This window comes from Abramis brama (genome assembly GCF_963993115.1).
Source record: "Abramis brama genome assembly, chromosome: 16".
Classification (NCBI taxonomy): Eukaryota; Metazoa; Chordata; class Actinopteri; order Cypriniformes; family Leuciscidae; genus Abramis; species Abramis brama.
In genome coordinates, this window is record NC_139978.1 from 185,690 (window position 1) to 203,082 (window position 17,393).

General features: G+C 40.5%; 1 protein-coding gene across 1 annotated transcript in view; it reads left to right on the forward strand.

The window, feature by feature from the left end:
• Positions 1-17,393, forward strand: part of LOC311066546 (uncharacterized protein) — a 69,334-nt gene that overhangs the window by 43,994 nt on the left and 7,947 nt on the right. The window contains exons 4-5 of the mRNA XM_084087768.1: positions 8,249-8,295; positions 12,399-12,473. Coding sequence (XP_083943894.1) covers positions 8,249-8,295; positions 12,399-12,473 — 122 coding nt within the window. The remainder of the gene's footprint in view (positions 1-8,248; positions 8,296-12,398; positions 12,474-17,393) is intronic.

Below are 17,393 nucleotides of genomic sequence, written 5' to 3' on the forward strand. Positions count from 1 at the left end.
TTAGCGCATGCGCTCTTTCTCTACTGTTTACTTAACCCATAATTGACTATGTTTACTTGGATACTCACAAAGGTGGGCATTTTGAGATACATTTTTGTGAATTTGTCTGTTTAAGCGCAAGGAGACATGAAAGAGAATTCATTTTATTATTTACACACTGTCTGACACGCGCAGCTGTGTGCCCTTCGGGTGTGTGGGCGCACAAAATTTCTGGCAAGGCTTGAAAATGTGTGCAAATGATAAACTTTTGTGACTTTGCAGAACTGGTCCGATCGGACCAGAATGTCCGTTCATTCAACTGTCTGAAATATCTTTCAAGCTGAGAGCCGCACCTGCATCCGCCATGTTCAGCACTGAATGAATGACAGGATCCCTGCTTTAACAACGCGCTAGGTAAATAAGAGGATGACATCTAGGGGGGAAGACTAGTAATAAGATTAATGTCAATTAGTTATTATGTTCAATGTTTGTGGAAATACATAGGGGAAAAAGATATTGAAGGGCTTTCTTTGATGTTTGCAGCACAATTTTTGGTCAGACGGATAAAAATTACGGTTATTTTCATCAATTACAGCTTATTGGATCTACATTTTGTCTACTTTAAATCAGACACATAGATAGAGCAGAGCGGTACGATTAAATTTATTTGAAAGGTCATAGATCCTCTTCTTAAAATCATTAATTCATTGCACTCTGCATCTCAAGCGCCCATCGCTGGTTTCAGCTGTGTTCTATTAATTATCCTCGTTTGTGTTTGCTATATAAGTTGATCTCTCACATTCATTCTCTGTCTGGTCTACCATTGGTCTCCCATTGGTCCATCAGTGTCACCTCCTCTCAGTGGTGTGGTTCCACCTGGGAGGAGCCAATCCCTCCTGGGCGATATGAGCCCGTGGCTCCGCCTCCAGCCTCGGAGTGCTCAGCTCCACCTCGACTCGTCGCCCTAGCCTCTGTGCTTCTTCCTCCCTCGACTCCAGTGTCGACCTTCGGCCGTTTGACCTCACCGGGCTCACTCGGACCGTCGGCTCCGCCTGGGTCAGACCTCGTTAGGCCTCCGCTGCGAACTCCTCAGCCCTCGGTCCCACCAGCTCGTCCTCTGCCCTCGGTCCCACCAGCTCGTCCTCCGCCCTCGGTCCCACCAGCTCGTCCTCCACCCCCGGTCCCACCAGCTCGTCCTCAGCCCTCGGTCACACCAGCTCGTCCTCCGCCCTCGGTCCCACCAGCTCGTCCTCTGCCCTCTGTCCCACCAGCTCGTCCTCCACCCCCGGTCCCACCAGCTCGTCCTCAGCCCTCGGTCACACCAGCTCGTCCTCCGCCCTCGGTCCCACCAGTTTGTCCTCTGCCCTCGGTCACACCAGCTCGTCCTCCGCCCTTGGTCACACCAGCTCGTCCTCCGCCCTCGGTCACACCAGCTCATCCTCCACCCTCGGTCACACCAGCTCGTCCTCCGCCCTCGGTCACACCAGCTCGTCCTCCAGCCTCGGTCACACTCCGCCCTCGGTCCCACCAGCTCGTCCTCCACCCCCGGTCCCACCAGCTCGTCCTCAGCCCTCGGTCACACCAGCTCGTCCTCCGCCCTCGGTCCCACCAGCTCGTCCTCTGCCCTCGGTCACACCAGCTCGTCCTCCGCCCTCGGTCACACCAGCTCGTCCTCCACCCCCGGTCCCACCAGCTCGTCCTCAGCCCTCGGTCACACCAGCTCGTCCTCCGCCCTCGGTCCCACCAGCTCGTCCTCCGCCCTCGGTCACACCAGCTCGTCCTCTGCCCTCGGTCACACCAGCTCATCCTCAGCCCTGCCCTCGGTCCCACCAGCTCGTCCTCCACCCCCGGTCCCACCAGCTCGTCCTCCACCCCCGGTCCCACCAGCTCGTCCTCCACCCCCGGTCCCACCAGCTCGTCCTCAGCCCTCGGTCACACCAGCTCGTCCTCCGCCCTCGGTCCCACCAGCTCGTCCTCCACCCCCGGTCCCACCAGCTCGTCCTCAGCCCCCGGTCCCACCAGCTCGTCCTCAGCCCTCGGTCCCACCAGCTCGTCCTCCGCCCTCGGTCCCACCAGCTCGTCCTCCGCCCTCGGTCACACCAGCTCGTCCTCCACCCCCGGTCCCACCAGCTCGTCCTCAGCCCTCGGTCACACCAGCTCGTCCTCCGCCCTTGGTCCCACCAGCTCGTCCTCCGCCCCCGGTCCCACCAGCTCGTCCGGTCCCATCAGCTCGTCCTCAGCCCTCGGTCCCACCAGCTCGTCCTCCGCCCTCGGTCCCACCAGCTCGTCCTCCGCCCTCGGTCACACCAGCTCGTCCTCCGCCCTCGGTCACACCAGCTCGTCCTCCGCCCTCGGTCAGACCAGCTCGTCCTCCGCCCCCGGTCCCACCAGCTCGTCCTCAGCCCTCGGTCACACCAGCTCGTCCTCCGCCCTCGGTCCCACCAGCTCGTCCTCCGCCCTCGGTCACACCAGCTCATCCTCCGCCCTCGGTCACACCAGCTCGTCCTCCGCCCTCGGTCACACCAGCTCGTCCTCCAGCCTCGGTCACACCAGCTCGTCCTCCAGCCTCGGTCACACTAGCTCGTCCTCTGCACTCGGTCACACCTTCACGTCTATTGCGATCTCCAAACTCTGGCCAGTTTATAATACCTAGAATATCTAAATCGACTGCTGGCGGTAGATCCTTTTCCTATTTAGCACCAAAACTTTGGAACAGTCTTCCTAACATTGTCCGGGAAGCAGACAAATCTAGACTAAAAACACATCTCTTTAACCTGTCATACACATAAAAAATTAAACATTCCTATTATTCAAATCAGTTAAATGGTTATTATAAGGCTGCATAAATTAGGTCAGCCGGAACCGGGAACACTTCCTATAACACCCGATGTACTCGTTACATCATAAGAAGAATGGCATCTACACTAATGTTAGTCTTTCTGCTTATTCTGAGGTTTACTGTAGTCAGCCGGATCCGGGCCGTACCCAGATCAGATGGAGGACCTGTGCCTAGACACGACCTCAACGCATGATGAAGTCAGCCGGATTCGGGCCGAATACAAATCATATGGTGGAACTGCACCTAGACACGACCACAACGCATCCCTGAAGTGTCAGCAGAGATATTGTCAACTAGACTCTCCCCTGTGAAGGCCTCATCGACCTGACAGCATTTGCACTGATCCTCAACAAACCCATCTCTATACCGACGTGACTCCGATCTTCAACCAGATGGAACTGGATAATATTCTGATTGTTCCAAACCAATCTGACTTCTGACATATAATGCTGCCTGAATCATAATCACACACTGTTCGTTCATTGGCCAGAGGAGAACTCCCGACTGAGCCTGGGCCTGGAAATTACAATAATGCATCCTTTTTATCACCTCAATTCAAATTCATGGATTATTAATAATGCACAACTCTGGCATGTACATTTGTGTGGGTGTGTGTAAAAGTTTTTTGCATGTGCATGCAGACATGCATGTCTGTTTTTGAGTTGGCTAAAAATCAAATGTGGCATGTTGAGAAGATTTTCCTCCCCCTCCATCTCACACAGTTATGTGCCTGCTGACTCACTGCTTTTGTGTTGCTTAAAAGTGAGACATAATGAGAGAATGTGCTTGTGTGTGTGTGCGCGCACGTGTGTGTGTGTGAGTGACAGAGAGCTGAAATGAGATTGTGTGTATGTGAGAGTAGAGAGTGAGAGTGAGAGTGGTTGAACATGTTTATATGCATTTATTTTTTATTTTTTTATTTTTTTTATTTGATAGGGACAATGCTCATTGATCAACAGACAAGTTACTTGCTGTAAACAAGTCAGAGTTAGCTACAAGTGCTAGTTTCCATCTGTTGTCCCTAGCCAGGTCTTAACAGGCACCCTAAAATACAAAAGTCAATAAAGATACACTATAAAATACAGTAGCAATGTAATAAATACAGCAGGAATTTTAAAACAATATGGGCATACCCTCAAACAGACAATATATTGTTCACCTCATCAACCCTCAACTTACAGTATAAAGTAGATGCAGTATATTAAAAAAAATACAGGGCTGCCAACTTTTGAGTTTAGCTTGGAGTGAGATTTGTTTTTTTGGGGGGGTATGTAATTGTGATTGTCAAAACATTTGGTAACTAAATAGAATTTTATGAAGTTTAGTGACAACATGTTACAATGTTTACATTGTACAATGACTGGTAGGGGACAGTTTTTATTATTGCTTGACAAAAAATTCAAGATTTCAATTCCATTCTTGTGATTTGATTCCGATTTTGATTCAATATTGACTAATTTGGATACATGTTTATTTTAAATTTTATTTTAAAAAAAAATCTCACCTAATGCTGTAAACATAGAGGGCCCAATCTGCTGGTATTATTAAAGGTTAAAAATAACAAATTAAATATAATGCAGTTTTTGTTATAATAACAATTATTTAATGACATAAGTAAAAATATAATAAATATGTAATATAGTGCTCAGCAAAATCTCCTCTCTAGCTATTTTTTCTATTCAGTTAACATGCTATGGTCATTAAATGGCTTTCCTGAGGTAAATGTAACGTTATGTAACATAATTGTTCTCCTGCTGTTATATTGACCTCTTTCCGTGGTTGAAAAACACTAATTGGTCGATATTATGTATACTTTTGGTAAGTTGTACTGCATCTTTAAATAAAAAAGTAACAGATGATCGGTTCACGTGCACTTGAACTGAGGCGCTCAGCGATCTGTCACGTCACATTTACAAGCGCCAAACGTATTTTTGTCTGAATTTCGTAATAAAATTGATGAAATCTAAGAGCTGAGAATTAGTTTAATATTAAAAGTAGGTTACCTCTTTGCTCCGCAATTTTTCTGTGCGTGAGAAAATGGATGTGTGGCGTGAGAGTGTGTGAAAAGTGTCAATTGCGTGAGTCTCACGCTCAATGCGTGAGAGTTGGCAGCCCTGAAAATATATATATATATATGTTCATAAACTTAAATATTTGGTGTATGGTTACAATTATAATTATCCCTAATCCAAGATTTAAGCAGTTTTTGTAAAAGAGGAGAGACTATTACACTCCCTTAACTCATTGGGCAGGCTATTCCAAAAAATTGTGGCTCTGACAGAAAAGGCTGTGTTTCCAATCCTACTTTTTCTATATTGAACTATGCAGTCCCCTCTGGTGGTTGCTCTGGTTACTCTATTGACCTTATCTTTCTGTTTTATAAACTGGCACAGTGGTGGTGGAGCAAGCCCACGGAGTACCTTAAAGACAAGACATGCGTCAGCAAAGTGTCTGAAGTTTTCAAAGCTAAACATATTGTGTTTTTTGATTATGTGACAATGATGATAGCTATTAGCCTTACGGTCCAATGTTTTTAATGCCTGTTTATAGAGTGACTCCAATGGTTGCAATGTTGTTTTATTGGCTTGCGACCAGCTTGTTAAACAATAAGAAAAATGTGATAAGATCATCGCATGCAGGAAGAGCTTTGCGGCCTTCAATGGTAGATATGATCTTATGTGCTTAAAATTTGCAAGGTTAAATTTAACAATATTGGCAACCTTTTTTGTATGCTTTTTAAATGAGAGTTGTGAGTCTAGGATGATTCCCAGATATTTAAAGTCAGATACCACTCTAACCTTATCTTGGTTAACAATTACCTCAGGGTCATAAGTCACAGTAGTTTGTTTTGTAAAGTACATACATACTGTTTTACTTATGTTCAGGTGTAAGCATGAATTAGTTAGCCATATGGATACCTTGCTCATGGCCTCAGTCAGTTGGTGTGCAGCTTGTTGTTTATTTTTAGCATGCACGTAGAGGACTGTGTCATCTGCATACATTTGTAAATGTACAGATGAACAAACAGTGGGCAGGTCATTTATATAGAGACTGAACAAAAGGGGGCCCAGTATAGATCCTTGAGGGACACCTATTTTACAGTTTAGATATGTAGATTGAGTGTTGTTAATGTGTGTGCTTTGTTTTCTGTCAGTTAAGTATGATTTCATCCATTTAATTGCATTCCCACAGAAATTAAAATAGGATAGTTTTGACAAAAGAACGTCATGATCGACGGTGTCAAATGCTTTTTTGAAATCTAAAAATATTGCACCCACCACGCCTCCTTTATCTAGATTCATTTTGATGTTCTCGATAAAAAAGCAGTTGGCGGTTTCCGTGGAGTGATTACTTCGAAAGCCAAACTGCATTGGGTGCAGTGGTGTATGGCCTTTACTAAGATGAGCAGTCAGCTGTTTCGCCACCCATTTCTCTGCTACCTTGGATATTACAGGTAGTATACTGATGGGCCTGTAGTTCTCCACCAGTGTTTTATCACCAGCCTTGAAAATGGGGGTTACCACAGCTGTTTTCCAGGAACTTGGGAAAATACCTTGTTTAATTGATAAATTGATTAAATGTGTAAGAGGTTTAATCAAAGACTGTTTATGAGTTTTAAAAAATACAGAATCAAGACCAAAAGCATCTTTAGCTTTTGAGTTCCTTAGTGAATTTATGGTATTCTCTACCTCAAGTTCACTAATTTCCTCAATTCTAAAAACTGGTTTGTCATTATCAATAGGAATGCTCACTATATTACTAGTAATGCACTTCTGTGCCAATTCCTCAACTGATTGGATAAAAAAATTGTTAAAAGTGCTTGCTATAATGTCATCTTCTCTGGTTATGATTCCATTTAATTTCAGTTCAAGTGCCGGTGCGCAGTGCTCAGTATCTTTACCAATTAATTTATTAAGATTGTTCCAGATTAATTTCCCATCTCCCTTTGCATCATCAATTACTTTTATATAGAAATCTGCTTTGGCTTTCCTTATGTTCCTTACTACTCTATTTCTGAGGGATGTATAGCTATACCAGTCACTTCTGAGTCCTGACTTAAGTGCAATCTTTAGTGAGGAGTCTCTGTCCCTCATCTGTTTCCAGAGAGTCTCATTGAGCCAAGGTGGAGAATTTTTCTGTCTTGGTCTGTGTAACATTCTTCTGTTATATAAGGATATTATAGTATTAACAGTGCTTGAAAACATGTTGCAACTGTTCTCTATATCTTCAATAACCAGAAGATCAGTCCAGTCGATATCATTTAAGGCAGATTTGAATTTGTCCATATCATTTTTAGGAATACTCAATTGATGTTGTTTCACTATGGTTGTATTCTTAAAACGTTTTTTGGTGAGTTTCCTTCCTAATAGTGTTATATTATGGTCAGATAAACCTGTTAATAAATTGTAAGATTTTGTTATCTTTTCCGGTCTGTTTGTAAACATTAAGTCAATTTGTGTCTGAGAGGAGTGAGTGATGCGGGTGGGACCAAGAACTAACTGGGTGAGATCAAATTGGTCTGTTATGTCTTTAAGTTTTTTCCGATCAGATTTATTTTCCCAGTTTATATTAAAATCACCCATTAAAATTAGCTCCTTTCTTTCTTGACATTGTTTTAACAGTTTATGTAAATTATCATAAAAAGCAATGGTAGATGAAGGAGGACGATAAAGGCAAATTAAAATAAATGACATTTCAGGGGATAGCCAAACGTTCAGTCCAAGGCATTCAATATCTAATACAGGCGACCATTCAATCAGATTACATTTGATTGTGTCTTTCACATAGATTAACACGCCTCCCCCTCGCCCTTTGTCTCTGTCCTTTCTGAAAACATTGTATCCAGATACATTAACAGCAGCCTCTGGGGAATATTTACTTAACCACGTTTCTGAGACACCAAGAAAATCCAGGTTGGAATTATTTAGTAGATGTTCCATTTGATCGCTCTTTGAGACCATGCTACAGATATTAATATGTCCGCCTAATAATCCCCTTGGTTTGGAGCGTGGGTCCCATAGAATTTTTGCCTGGTTTAAAGTTTGAAAAAATGTAAACTTACGATGTTTCCTGATAGCTGGATTGAGATCAGTAAGTTTTCGTTGATCACGAATAGGCCGCATTACCGGTGTAGAGATCCCCAGCATCGGTGGCATGAATGATGAAAGCTCACCGCTGGCATGTGTCAAAGTTGCGGAGTGTTCCTCACGTGTCGCTCCGTGTAAGGTGGAATCCAAACCGGAGGCCACACATGGATTCAGCGCATCCAGGGAAGACTGCAATCCACGTACAACCATTAAATAACACAAAAGCCCAAATGCTGTGAGGCATACAGTATTTTTCAAAATGACACCACACAGATTTTCTTAAAGAAGCCTCTCTCTTTTTTCTAACTTTTTCCTCTTTTTCTCACCCTTCCCTTTTTTATAGGCATTCCCTGGCCATCCTCTGGAGACAGACCATCACTGCCATTCACAGTAAGAGACCAGAAACTCCTTGCATTATTTCACTATTATCACACTTAAAGAAATGTTTTCTTGTTCAATACAAGTTAAACTCTATCAACAAATTATGTGATGTACTGTACATTAGATCTCCATCGTCACCCAAATCCGCAGCCAAAAACAAATCATCCATATTACACACCCAGCACTTGATTCATCCTCATTAACCACTTCGCTAAAACGCTCCCACACAGTACTTTTCTTTCTCTCCTTCCTTTTGTTTTGTTTTTAATTCTTCTTTTTTACTTCACTCTCGGATCGGCTCCATTTCTGCTTAAAAAAGCGGATCCCGTGCAGCGTATATCTTAAAGAGAGTGTAAATTAGTGCCTGTCTGCCTGGCGGTAAAAAAAACAAACATTTTAGACATGCTCATATTTTAGAGAATGTATATAAAATGCAGTCCATTTACCATTTATGACTTTCCTCAACCAGACAATTAAAACAAAACAAAAAAATCTCCTAGACTTACATTGACGGAATGGTGAAATTGGCCATGACTTTTCAATCTCTAATCGCCAAACTATCAACATGTAAACAAGGCACTGAAACATACTAGGAATGCCTAGCAAAATGCTATCAATGAGCTAAAACATGCTAGCAATGTGTTAAAACATGTTAAAGCATGCTAGCAGCATGCTAACAAAATGCTAAAACATGCAAGCATTGTGCTAAAGTGTATCAAGACTAGTGATGGCAATTTCAACACTGCTTCATGAAGCTTCTAAACCTTTACGAATCTTTTGTTCTGAATCAATGGTTCGGAGAGTGTGTGAAACTGCCAGAGTCACATGATTTCAGTAAACGAGGCTTCATTACGTCATAACTGTTTCGAAACACTTCGAAAATTCAATGGTTCACCACTGGGGGCGATGATCTTTGTCAACCCATGAATCATGAGGAGGCACTGAGAACCAATGAACAAGTGTGTGTGGGTTTTACCTGATATCTGATCAGTTTTATACATTTGTAGACTGTTTAATTAGACATTAGTATAATTACAATGAATAATGGGGACAGTTGCAACAGGGGATGGTTGCAACATGTCATTTTTCTCCAATCAGAAACAAGCTAGAGTGATGACACTCATACTGCACATGCACAGTTAGACCCTCCCCCCACCAAGAAGACAGTAGACATATTCAACCTCTGCTGCTGCATTTATTGATCAAAACTTGTTTTTGAGGTATGAAAGTAAATTTTTTCATTAGATATATTTTTGTCATACTGTCCTGACATTTTGTATGAATTAATCAAAACTTACTTAGTTTGAATTATTGTTTTGTTCACTTCTAAGTGACATGGTTAGCATGTGTCAAAGTCAGTGTGTCTAGCAGGCACATGATGTTCTGTCCTGGCTGATAGTGTTGGGGACAGTTGCAACAAGTTATAAATTGCATGTTTAATAAAAGTTTGTTGCATTGCAAATTGTTCAATTCTTCCTGTCTGACACTGAAATATGGAGAGATTGAATAGCATATGTAACACCTGCACACTGAATATATGTAGGCCTATGTTCTACACATAAACAAACAAAACTCAATAACTGTTATTTGATAAATATGACTAAATAAATAAATTATAGGCTATAATAATATTATTGAAATAAATAATACTATAATATTATAGTAGGCCTAAAATAGTTAATATTTTCAGAATTCTATGCTCATTGAGACAAAAAGCTAAAGTTAACTAGTGAAATTTAAGGTATTTTTAACATGTTGCAACCGTCCCATGGTTGTGTAACTGTCCCCTGGGTCGGGGTCAGTTGCAACATCTGACTTCATCCATTCAAATTAATACTGTGAACGATATGTCATATATAATCATCTTTAAATGGTATGGGTAATTAGCAGACAGATGCAAGTTTAATATATAAAAATTTGGTTGGTCTAGTCCAAATAGTCTCTGAGTAACTGAGAGAAATGCAAAAAGTGTTGCAACTGTCCCCGGTCTCCCATAGTCTCTGCCTGTTTAGCTGAGCCATTCATAGAACAAACAAAACAAACCCTGACAATTGATAAAATAAATATACACTTGACAATATTATTAGATGATTAAGTCAAGTCAAGTCACCTTCATTTATACAGTGCTTTTAACAATATAGATGTTTCAAAGCAGCTTTACAGTGATAATAGGAGATTAAAGTAACAGAGATTGTTTAGGCTTTACAGCAGCTCTAGAATAAAGTTATTGTCCAGCTAAAGTTAGTTTTGATTGATTCACTTCTGTTGTAAAGATCATTAGTTATTAACTTAGGGGCCGCTAACACACACCGGTCTAACAGAAAACCCTTAACGCGCTCCGGCCGCTCATCCGCACAACAACAGTGCCTAGTGGCTCGAGAATAAGTATGATTTAAACCATGCTAATGCAATTCCACTAATGCCAACATAATTTTCGAGTCTATTTAAAAGAATGTTGTGGTCAATAGTATCAAATGCAGCACTAAGATCGAGTAACACTAATAGAGAGATACAACCACGATCGGATGATAAGAGCAAATCATTTGTGACTCTAATGAGAGCAGTCTCAGTACTATGGTACGGTCTAAATCCTGACTGGAAATCCTCGCAGATATCATTTCTTTCTAAAAAGATTAGATAATTGCATTTTAAAGATTTTACTTTTGATTAAAAAAAATGCTATAGATTTGTAAAAGGTGTTTTTATACATGTTTGGCCCCATAGGCGGAATTTGCGGGTGGGATGGGTGGGACATGTCCCCACCACTTTTTGCTAAGGTCGATATTGACCCCACCACTTTTGAAACATCTCGCGGCACGAATGTACAAATACAAATAAATAATACAAATAGATAAAACATCTCCAGTTAACTAGCAGAGCATTCTTTTAGTTAGTTTGTTAAATAAGAGGCGATCTAGTGCTGAAATGTGTTGTTTCTGAAATCAAGTGATCAAAGTGCTCGTTGCCGCTGCGATCAGTGACACGGACACGGTGTTCTCTTGTGGCTCGTGCACAGTCTTCACTCGGAGCGCTTCAATCCGTTGTGGAGACTCTATTCGTTCCGGTGAAATCACAAAACAAAATGCACACAAACGTGTCCTTGCCTGATATACAACCACTGATAAACATAATTGGTTTTGATGAGGAAAAAAAAAACTATATGACTGCGGATTAGAACCCAGAACCTCTGACACGCTTGGCGAAAGTTCTGCCCCTGGACCACTTAAATACACACTTAAAAAATTGATCTATTTATTTATTCACGTGAAAATTCTAATAAAATTAAACCCAATATGTACTATTTAAATCGATTGCTGGACATCATAATATTATTGTACATACATCTGATTTATGATTTAGCATTCATAAATCCCCCCTGTCCCACCCACTTTTTAAAACAAAGTTACGCCACTGTTTGGCCCGTGTTTTTGTTGCATTTACACTGTTCTGCATTAGCATTAGCACTAGGGGTCACCGTGGAGACGAGTGTCGGATTGTTTCGAAGCCTCGACACAACAGGGACAGCATTGTTAGTAACATGTTGAACATACATTAACATGCTAACAATTCAAGAAATGTTAGTACCATGCTAAAACACAACATGGTAGCAACATGGTAGCAATATGCTAAATCATGCTATCTATCTATAGCTGTCACGTTTTGAGTTTATATGTTCATGTTTAGAGTTTGTTTTTTTATCTCTTTTTCTGTTCTGTTCATGCCTGTGTTTCCTAGTTAATCTTCTAATCTGTTAATTGGTTCAGTCTTCGTCCGCCCCTGCCTGTTTTCAGGGAAATATTAGAGCTTGAGTCGAGTCTCATGCTTCAGCCCTCCGTCATGGACAGCAAGACACATTTGTTTACCCTCATTCCACTGAAAGAGTATATGAACATGAACGTGTGATACAAACACTTACTGTTCCTGTGTGTGCAGAATTATAGCTTATTCTGTCATGAGTATGTAAACATATGACATTAAAATGTATTACAATTATAAAAGCATTGGTATAAAAATATTTTTTGATCGTTGCTACAAACTGTAACATATATAATACTAAAATCTGTGCTTTTGGATTTAAAGATTGATGATGTCTTTAATGGTGACCTCTACAGGTGTCACAGAAGGCCAGCAAGAGAAGTGCAGCACGAAACAGAGCCATACAGAAGAAACAAGAGCAGATAGAGGAGGTAAACTGATTTGTGTGTGTGTGTGTACTCAAGGTATTCCCAGTGTTGTACTGTAGGTACCAAATGTCCTGAAAAAACGACCACAAAAAAAGTTGGTCCCCATGAGAATGTAATGTAAAAATGCAGAGAGTTTTCTGTGATGGGTAGGGTCTAGGGATAGACTACACAGTTTGTACAGTATAATGGTTACTTAATATGGTTACTTTCACACACAGTTTGGTTATTATTTACAAAAGAGACCACTGCATTTTCAGCAAACCCCTGCTATGTGAACAGAACCACAGGGAAAACAAGTCGTCTGTCACATCACACAGTTGGAGAGACACACTCATGTCCACTGCGTGTTTAATCTGCATCAAGCCTCCCTTACAGAACCAAAATATATGGGAATGTACTGCGAAATATAATGCAATATATTGCATAATACATTTCCATATATGGGAAACTAGTGCTTATATTTTTCAATAAACTGCAATATATGCATTGACCATGTATGGCTATATATATTAATACATATAAAATAATTATAAATGAAAACAAAAATAGCATTACATGTTATATTCACAAAGTTGTATCCTTTATTGTGTACATATATTGCACATACATGTTCCCATTTAAAGGCAGGGTCGGCAGGTTTTTTCTAAAAAAAAAAAAATCCAAATTTGTTTAAACTTTCTTTATATACCAATACATAATTAAAATGTAAGTACTCTGAAAAAGAGAGTATAAAAATCGAGTGTCTCTAGTCCTCTCAGGGCTGCAATAAACACAGCTACTTATTTCCATTCGGAACGAATGAAATGATTGGCTGGGCGACTGTCACTCTCCCTCGCTACCATGGCTACCACCCCCGCCGCTACAGGAGCTGCCCACATGCGCGCACCCGTTTGACTCGAGGAGAGGAAGAGGCACGGAAGCTAGGAAGAATCACAATTATGGCAGAGAAAGAGCAGTCAAAATTCCCAGTACCTGCATATACAGTCAGCGAAGGAAAACAAGGCAAAAAAAGGAAGACAGTATTCGAAAAGGCTATGACCAAAAAGTCTTTGGATAAAGCAAGAAGTCAGACGAGAGTCAATATAGTGTAGTCCTCATCAGAGCCAACAGTGCTTTCATCGTGGAAGCTCTTACATGCAAATCACCGTATATATTATATGAATCTTACACGAAATTCACCTTCATCACAGTGTAACTGATGGTAATGGGAAAACGTGTATCAATGCAACCTGTTTTTAGCTTTGCCTTATGTTACTAGCTTGTTACCGAATCAAACTCAATATATTTTAAACTTTACCAGTATCGATATGCTAGCTTGATAGTGAGTACTAACAGCCATGTTAGTTGTTTATATTCATAATGATAAAGTTAGGTATTTTATTACATGTGATTCTGACATGATGTCACTACATGCACTGCGCTCCTCTGCGCTCTCCTCCAGCTGAGAGGTCGGCATCGCGCGTTCATGTGTTTTGGGGGCGTGGCTTTGGGAGGAGCCCAGAAGGGAGGGGGTGGGAGTGAATAGAATAAGTAGCTGTGTTTATTGCAGCCCTGAGAGGACTACAGACACTCGATTTTTATACTCTCTTTTTCAGAGTACTTACATTTTAATTATGTATTGGTATATAAAGACAGTTTAAACAAATTTGGGAAAAAGTTTTTTAGAAAAATCCTGCCTACCCTGCCTTTAAATGTGAATGTATGTTCACACACACATATATATATATATATATACACACACACACATTCACGGAATGAGTTCCTACAGATTTCTAATTCCCAGCATGCTTTGCTTCTGACTGCTAAAGGAGAGCAAATGATGAGATTAAGTGTTATTTGATGTGTTTTGCTCAATATTAATATAGGGGTAGATCTGTTAGTGTTTAATGTTCTATTATTTTGGAATTTAAAAGTTTTTCTGGTATGTCTGAGTTATGTCTGAGTTACCATTGTGAAGAGTCGAGCCTGTGCTTCGGTTGACGATTGGCCAAATATTATTAAGACTATAATTACTATATTTTAAAAGTAATAACTGTGCTCTCCTCAGTACAGGGATAGTCTCTTGGTTAAATGATGTAGTACATGCAGGTGTGCTTGTGCTTTTGTTAACTAGCTTGAAGATATGAAATGTTTATAATGTAAATAATTAAAAAATATAAGAAATATATTAAATTTATATTTCTCTATGTGTGTTTATGATGCATAAGTAAATATATCTGCAATATATTATACATGCAGTGCCATATCAGATGACATACACATCTATATATTATGAAGTGTATTAATGAATATAAAATTACATACATTATGATATATTAGTAGATATATTGTCACATATTTTTCAATATATGAAAAGCAGCAATTCCTTATGTATTATTTAATATTTTGTAATATATCAACCCAATATATTATTATGTATATTTTAAAATATACTGTTAAACCATTTAATATATTGATCATTCATATATGGGAACTATTCTGTAAGGGCTAACAGACATTGTTTCAAGCAGTGTGTCATTTTTGTGATGCTTTCTGCATTAAATGTATTGTAACAACGTGTTGTCTGCTGTGTTCAATGTGAACCACAGCATAAACGAGTGAGGAATATGTACAAGTCAAGGATTAAAGCGCTTATGTCAGACTATCATTCTTATACACAGCCCATAATGAGAATAAACACCAATATATCTTTCTATAGTCTGCATGTCCATTCCGTGACAACGATAACTAGTTCAATAATCTGCAGAAAATGAGCAAAAGAATGGCAACAAAAACATTCTGTCATGGAGGAGTCTCTGAGATGCACCATAGACTGGAATGTAAAATGAATGTTGACCCAATGTAGTGAAGGTTCACCGGGTGCCTGGTGAGTGAGGCCGGGGTGTGAGCGAGAAACAGAAGTGGATTTGTGAGCATGGATTGAACTCCGCTTTCCTCCACTCATCTACAGGATTGTGTGTACTAGAGAGGCTCGTCGGGCCACAGAGACGCCCTGTGCACATCCGTCATGCATTCTAGCTATTGTAGAAAATCATCTGCATATTACATGCATACAGAAAATTCACATCGTTTTCACAGCAAAACATGCAGCAGAAATAGCAAGAGTAGTGCTTTTCTGAATATGGTTTTATTTTGAGACCTGTTGGTAAGTTTGTGTCTTCAGTGAGTTACACAAGTTAAATCTAGCTCTATTATAGGGTGTGTTTTCATTGTAATCATAGTCATTCATTCTATTTTCAAGAAACTGCACAGCAGAGCTCATGATGTGATGACTCAGATACAGGAATGGTAATCTAACCCCGCAGCGCACACACAGAGACACGCTATCGCTATGGTTACCATGGATGAGGCAGTAGGTGCTATTTTGAAGTGATCCGATAAAAGCTAGCAGCTCAAACACACATACATACCTAGAGTTTCTACAAGACTGCCTGCTTCTCCACACACAAATAATAACGGTTTTAGCAAGGGTGAAATGCATATTATTTAATAATTTTTCTCTTAGCAATATAGAAATTCACATTTATTGGCATTGGTTGTTTTATGTAACCTTGTATGTAAGGCTGATCAAACATTCTCTGAGGTAAAACCACATATAAATAATTTGATAAAAAAATTGAAAGTACATTTTTATATTTTTAGGAAAATACTGTTTGCCTGAGCAAAATGTCTTCCCTGAATGTAGGGAACATAGCTGACGCTTTAGGAACCCAGGAGTGACGACCTCTGAAGCATTAATAGAATAATGCCAATTTACTGCATGGCCTCACCATTCCAGGTACACTTTTTGGTGCAATTAACTGGGGCCGTTTATCATTTTGTTAATATTTTCCGCTGAAGGAGCTAATACTCAGAGAAATCAGCAGTGTAGCAAACCTAGAGACTGCCCTTTTTCCTTCATTTAGAAAACCGAGGTAATGTGCATAAGCCATACATTCCTTTATATCAGTCACTTCATCACCAGATCCGGCTGACTACATCATGTGTTGTGGTCGTGTCCAGGTGCAGGTCCTCCATCTGATCTGGATACGGCCCGGATCCGGCTGACTACAGTAAACCTCGGAATAAGCAGAAAGACTAACATAGTGTAGATGCCATTCTTCTTATGATGTAACGAGTACATCAAGTGTTATAGGAAGGGTTCTTGGTTCCGGCTGATCTAGTTTATGCAACCTAACAATCATTTAACTGATTTGAATAAGAGAAATTGATAATGTGTTATGTGTCTGCCAGGTTAAAGAGATGTGTTTTTAGTCTAGCTTTGAACTGACAGAGTGTGTCTGCTTCCCAGACAATGTTAGGAAGATTGTTCCAAATTTTTAGTGCTAAACAGGAAAAGGATCTACCGCCAGCAGTCGATTTAGATATTCTAGGTATTATCAACTGGCCGGAATTTTGAGATCGCAATAGACGTGAAGGACTATAATGCGTTAAGAGCTCACTCAAGTGTTGTGGTGCTAAACCATTTAGTGCTTTGTAAGTAATCAGCAATATTTTAAAGTTTATACAATGTTTAATAGGGAGCCAGTGCAGTGTTGACAGAACCGGGCTAATATGGTCATACTTCCTGGTTCTGGTAAGAACTCGAGCTGCTGCGTTTTGAACTAGCTGTAGTTTGTTTATTAAGAGTGCAGGGCAACCACCCAGTAGAGCATTACAGTAATCTAGCCTTGAGGTCATGAACGCATGAACTAACTGTTCCGCATTTGTCATTGAGAGCATATGGCGTAATTTAGATATATTTTTAAGATGAAAGAATGCAGTTTTACAGATACTAGACATGTGACTTTCAAATGAAAGATTGGTATCAAAGGTATTGCTACCTGTATGTTTACCTGGCTGCAAGACAAGTTTCCCTTAGGGGACAATAAACTGAAACTGAACTGAAACTGAACTGAAGAGCACACCCAGGTTCCTAACCGA